Raw genomic sequence first — 6,277 nt, 5'->3', positions numbered from 1 at the left:
TGGCTGCCTACAAACCCATCAGGGGAGATCAACAGCAAATAGGTAGAGCCCCATTCTTCCCAGCACCACCTGGGGTGACAAGGAGCAATGGAAATAAGCTGATGGAGAATAGGTTTAGGTTAGTGATCAGAGGCAATATTTTACAGTTAGGGTGGCCAGAATCTGGAACCAACTTCCCAGGGAAGTGGTCCTCGCCCCTGCCTTGGGCAAATTCAAGAGACGTTTGGACGATCACCTGTCTGGGGTCTTGTGAACCCAGCATTCACCCCTGCCTGTGGCCGGGGGTCAGGCGAGATGATCTGCTCAGGTCCCTCCCTGACCCTCGCTATTACGAAACTACGGCATGATCATTACTTTGCACATGTGGCTAGTCTTCCTTTGCACGTGCCAGTGCCACTTAAATTGTGCAATCTTTATTTTGCACCTGTGGCCGATCTAAATTTATTCTGTAATTTATTCTGTTAATTGTGTAATATATGTCACGTGTAGCAGAGGCCTAAGGTGCTTCTCCCCACCCTACCGTGCTCCTGGAAGTTGCTCTTATAGGACGCTGGCTATAGGAGGTAAACGGTGCATAAAGAACCGCTGTGGGGTGTGTTCTCGCTTCCAGGCAGCATGCCATTGATCCCAGTAGCTGCAGCCAGGAGCAGAAGTAGGAGGCTTCACTGAGCAGGGAAATGCAGTGCTGCCTTCCCGGAGCAGGGAGCAAACCAGCCTGGAGAAAAGGCTGATTGCAAGAGATGAAACTGCAGCACCAAGCCCCTGCCCCATCTCCGATTCTCCATAAAAGGTGCCCAGCCCAGAGCAGGGCCCAGCAGAGCAACAGCCAGCACGCAGGTCCCAAATGTGACATCCTACTAGGGGAATGCACCGCCGGAGCCTGCCCAGGCCCCAACCCCAATTCAGCCCCGTCTCTGCTGAGATCAGACTTTCCAGGGAGTGACTCATGGCTCCAGCAGCCCACGCTGGCATTTGGAGCTGACCAGATGAGCAACGTCCCCTGCCAGGATGCAGAGCAGAGCTCGGACACGCAGGGGAGAGCCCGGCCTCTGACCTGCCGGGGTTAGCCTGGGGGCAGGGACCTAGCAGACCCCACTTGGGGTAGGGGCTTGGCCAGAGAAAGGTATTTTCCCCTTAAAGCAGCCAACCCTTCACATGCTGCTGCCTGAGAGAGAGGCAGGTCTAGAGGCAGAGCAGGGAGGGCACGCTGCCAGTTGTGCCAAAAGTTATTTATGCACCTCCTGTGCCAAGAGCAAAATAAAGGATGACTGGAAATGGGTGCATGGAGCAGGATGTGGGATCAGAGCATACACACACACACTTATCATTCGTTAATTTACTTGCCGCACAGATTTATCTAGCGTGCGAGGGGCAGAGGCACCGTTCAAGGGGAGGAAGGCAGGCCTGGAGGGACCGGGGGGGGGTTGTACAGCAGGGGTAGGGCTGTGCCTCATCCCTGCTCACTGCCTGGTTTGCTAATGCTCGTGGTTTTTCTGAAAGGTGCAGTGCTCAGGGGTCCAGGCAGATGTTCACCCATGCTGGTCTGCTACCTGCACTCAGGGGTGCTAAATGTCCTGCTCATAATATACCCTGAGCTTGCAGCAAAATGCCCAGAAAGGCAGGGGAGCCATGGGCAGTCAGCTTCTCAAAAGCAGGCTCTGATGATCTTATTACACCTGTCAGGGGAGGGCTCCTTGGCCCCAGATGCCAGAGCCTGGGGTTGCATCTGGGCTGGACATGGACGTGCGCATCAGCCTCTAGGCAGGCAGGTCCAGGGGATCACAGAGCCTGTGGGCAGCTCATTGCTTACCTCGGTAATCTCAATACTATTCTTCATCACGTCGTACACATCACCTGCGGGTTAGAAACAGGCGGCGGTCACTCATTGCGTGCATGCTTCGAGCCTCCGGTGCTAGGAGGCTCTGGTTAAAGTGGCTTTAAAGTTGGGGCCAAGTGAAAAGGTAATAACAAGAACACGTGATCAGGTAGCAAGGAGTGGTGACTGCAAGGGCTGCACTGTCCAGAATGGGAAGGACCATCAGGGTAACCTCCCCGTCCCTGCATGGGCATGAAGAGGGGCCGATATCAAGGAGACACAAAGTGACTTCCACCAGCAGAAGGTGTGGTGCAGCGCAGTGCCCCAGCGGTCAGTCCTGAGGCCAGTTTTTTTTCGATATCTTCTTTATGACCTGAAAGATGGGATGGATGCACCCTGGGCAAGTTTGTCGATCACACCAAGCTGGGGGGGAGTAGCAGATACTCCGGAGAGCAGGGCTAGGACCTCGACACAGCGGAGGACTGGACCAAAAGAAATCTCATGAGGTTCAGCAAGGACAAGTCCAAAGTCCTGCACTGGCGCAGGCTGGGGGGGCACGGGCTGGGCAGCAGCTCTGCAGAAAAGGACCTGGGGGGGCAGGGGACAAGAAGATGGACAGGAGCCAGCGTGTGCCCTTGGTGCCAAGGAGGCTACCGGCATCCTGGGTGCATCGGTAGGAGTGTTGCCAGGGCAGTGATCCTTCCCCTCTATGCAGCACTGGGGAGGCCACATCTGGAGTCCTGTGTCCAGCTGTGGGTCCCATGACAGAAAGGATGTGGACACATGGGGGAGAGTCCAGCAGAGGGCAATGGAAATTGTTTGGGGGCTTTGATTAACAGTGTTACAGCAAGTTAACTAGCCTGCTATAACAAGTTATTCCCCAAGCAGCGGTATTGCTTAGACAGGGGCTGCTCTACAGCTTATTTTTGGTCTGTAAGGCTGCTTGCTCTATACAGAATCATAGAAGCGGGGCTGGAAGGGACTGCCAAAGTCGCATCTAGTCCAACCCCTGCCTGAGGCGGGATCAGCCCTGTCCAAATCATCCCAGACAGCTAAACTCATCATAAAACCACCATCAGCCCTGTTGCAACAGAAGACATCACACCCAAATCTGCCATAGGGAAAGCAGGGGTCTGTGGCGGCCAACAACCTGCCGCTATAAAAGGGTGTTAATAGATGCTCCTGAGATCCCAGACAGAGAAAGGCGACCCCCACCTCCTCCCAGTCCGGACCGGTCTGATCAGGGGAAAAAATCCCCCCCGACACCAATCAGTCTGACCCTGAGCAGAGGGGCAAGACCCTCTAGCCAGGCCCACTTAAGTCCCAACAGGAGCACAGCCACAGCCCAATTAGCTTTATAAGTTATTTGGCTTCTCCTGTTTTGCTTGTTTTATACGTTACTTCGTTCTCTTCTGTAAGCCGCCCTGAGCCCATGTTGGGAAGAGCCAGGCATTTCAGTCTAATAAATAGGTAAGCCCTTCCTTCCACAGACCACATGCTATTTCTGGGGACTGAAATGAAATGCAACCAAACCAGCGGGCAGTCCATTTAAAATTAACCACAGGCCACTCTTTTTTCATCCAGTGTGCCATTGAAGGGGAGCGCTCGTGGCCACTAAATGCGCTGGGAGCTAACCGCTTAGCCGGATTCACCAAGGGACCGGACACATCCTTGGAGGAAAGGGGCACCGGTCGGTATTGAGCAAGGGAGCGAGGGGCACGGGCTGTGCATCCCAGCTTCCTCGACCTTATAGACTTCATAGGCATTAGGGCTGGAAGGGGCTTTAAATGCGGGGGGCTGCAAGGGAGAGGGGAACAAGGGAAAGCCCAGCGCGTGGGGAGGGAGGGAAGTGGCTGCTCGTACCATAGGACTTCCCGTTGATGGAGCACTTGTTGAAGGCCATGATGTTCTGGGTGAGCGTCCCCGTCTTGTCCGAGAAGATGTACTTGATCTGCCCTAGCTCCTCGTTGAGCGTGGTGGTGCGGGCCTGCGCCGGCGTGTCCTTCGGCGGGTAGTACATCTTCCGGTCCCAGTCGATATAGAAGCTGTTGCCCAAGCGAATGATCTCCACGCTGGCGGGGAAGAAGGGGAGACGAGGGGACAGGGTCAGGACGGAGCGGGACGGCGCGTCCCGGGGGTCAGGCTACAAGCATCGCAAGGGGCCGGCGCCGTGCACCGCAGGGAAACGCCGCTCGCTGCTCCGTGCGCGCGAGAGCTCGCCGCCACGCAACGCAGAAGCCGGGAAGCTGCCGCTTACCTGACGTAGAGCGAAATGGGCACCACGGTGTTCAGGATGATCACGTAGGACCAGAACATGAGGAACCCCGAGTAGGCAGCCGTGTTCACACCCTCCGCCCACGGCAGGTAGACCTGGAAGTAGTAGCCCTTGTCGTACTCCCAGATGCCGTTCCCAATCGCCAGGATGAAGCACATCAGGGCCAAGAAGGCAAAGATCTGCGTGACGGAAAGAGATTTTATTGCAGAAGCAAACAGGGCTGGCGTTCATCACAGCAAGCCACAGAGACAGCAGGGCGACTTGTTTTATGAGGATGCGAACAAAGACGGGGTTGACAGCACTTCACACCAAAGACCTTGTTCCCCGCACCTCGGGCAAAGCACGACGGACGGTTCAACCTCAGGCACTTCGGGATGCTAGAAGAGCACGGCAAGCAGCTGTTGCAAAGCATGACACAGGGCACACTGCTCCTTACACCCCTGCCTGGAGCGGGCTGGCAGAAAAGCTGCGATCACTGACCACTTCCCCCCGGCCATTTGCAGGATGCCTTACGTGGCCAGATGCAAAACGTCCTTAGAGACTAAAGAAGGGAATTTCTGAATGCAACGTCCTGCGCTCAGCTCAGTACTGGAGCCCCTCGCTCCAAGGGACCAAGCAGAGTTAATTGCTAAACTAAGGGGGGGGGGAACAATTCAATGGTTGCTTAGATACCAGTGATCCCGATCTGATTACATTTACTTAGTGCAAACAGAAGACAGCACCTACAGCAATGCAAACACTCAGACCTCTGGAGAAGTCCACTTCCCAAATTTGAAAGCAATCGCCGGCATACTGGACTGGAAGCGTCATTTCCAGAGCGCAAAGGGCAAATAGAAACTGGGAGCTGTCCAAGAATGTCCGAGCACAGCCCCAAAAAACTATTGCACAAACAAAAGTTTTCATGGTCAAGGACCCATCCCGGGCAAAGGCAATGCGAAAGGACCAATAAAACCTTATCAAGGAGGATGGATAAAGCAGGAAGCGTTCATGTCAACGAAGGACAGTTGGAAGGTGACGGAAAAGGGAAGTCTGAAGGCTTGAGTGAAATGTCCATGGGCGGCCGGCCTTTGTAACATCACATGAACGAAGAAAAAAACCTCAGGTCCACTGCTAAGCGTGAATGGTAACACGAGTTACACGCACAGCATTGCAGAAAGGAAGCTCTCGGGTGTGCATTTGCAGCAGCAAGGTATTGGCTGTTTTGGCTCTATTTAGGGGATCTAAATAGAGGCTTATGGGGGGTAAGGGTGGCTTATTGCCCAGGACACTGGACTTGGAGGTCTGGATTTGTTTGCCAGCTCAGCCACAGCCTTCCTGCGTCACCATGGGACAGTCACCATCTCCAGGTACAGCTTGCCATGCCTGTGAAAGGCAGGCAGCATTTCTCCTCCTCCAAGATGTATTGGGAGGCGTTGTTAGATCATGCTGACGGGTGCCATAAAAAAAGCCTCAGTTCCCCTAACACCTTCTGCTCCGCTCCCACGCAGGTGCTAAAAGCGGCGGGTTGTGCGTTCATACGCACAAGGAAAACACCAGGCACCACTTGAAGCACTCACGAGATGGAGCACAAGTGCTACCCGGCCTCTCCCCTTGTCCACCCGCTCACACCCACGGTGTGCCAAGTAGGCGCGTGACGCACGGGCCTGGGCAGAGGTCAGCAGCCTGCTACGCTGGCTGTAACAATCGTGCAAAGGGGTGAGGGAGCTGTTAGCCCGGCAGCTACAAAGCCTCGTGTCTGCTAGGGGGACAAGGCAGTGGCTTGGGTCTCTGTGCGCCGTGCACTGCAGCAAAGCAAGGACAGTGCAAGTCTGGGTGCAGTATTGGACACTGCCTGCCCCGACTGCAGTGGCACCATCCAGTGCAGGACACTCCACACCTGCAGGACGGGGCAGTCCCAGACTGCTCCCGATAGACGCCGGCTCCTGAGAGCGGAGCAGGAATGCCAGACCGTGACCCAAAACTGTCTCCATGCCTGTATTTGTACACAGAGCCCTGCTCCTCTCGCTGAAGCAAACAGGCACGTGCAGCTGGCACGGAGAGCTATTTACCAGAAACTGCTCCTTCGCGGGGTTGGGGTGGAGCAGCCGCCCTTTATCGGATGCAAGTTTCATAGTTTCATAGTAGCTAGAGTCGGAAGGGACCTAGGTAGATCATCTAGTCCGACCCCCTGCCTTGGCAGGAAAGAG

The 6,277-nt window shown here is 55.1% G+C and overlaps 1 protein-coding gene across 4 annotated transcripts in view; it reads right to left on the bottom strand.

Annotated features, from left to right (window-relative positions):
* LOC109307802 (phospholipid-transporting ATPase ID-like) overlaps window positions 1–6,277 on the bottom strand; it is a 72,329-nt gene that overhangs the window by 20,189 nt on the left and 45,863 nt on the right. For all 4 annotated transcript variants that reach the window (XM_019531905.1, XM_019531902.1, XM_019531903.1 and 1 more), the window contains exons 12-14: window positions 4,074–4,270; window positions 3,680–3,888; window positions 1,811–1,854 (exon numbers count right to left, since the gene is read on the bottom strand). In XM_019531905.1, the coding sequence (XP_019387450.1) occupies window positions 1,811–1,854; window positions 3,680–3,888; window positions 4,074–4,270 (450 nt within the window). The remainder of the gene's footprint in view (window positions 1–1,810; window positions 1,855–3,679; window positions 3,889–4,073; window positions 4,271–6,277) is intronic.

The sequence above is a fragment of the Crocodylus porosus genome, unplaced genomic scaffold, assembly GCF_001723895.1.
Source record: "Crocodylus porosus isolate Cpor-Errol unplaced genomic scaffold, CroPor_comp1, whole genome shotgun sequence".
In the NCBI taxonomy this organism is placed as follows: Eukaryota; Metazoa; Chordata; order Crocodylia; family Crocodylidae; genus Crocodylus; species Crocodylus porosus.
This window is presented reverse-complemented; position numbering and strand designations above follow the sequence as displayed.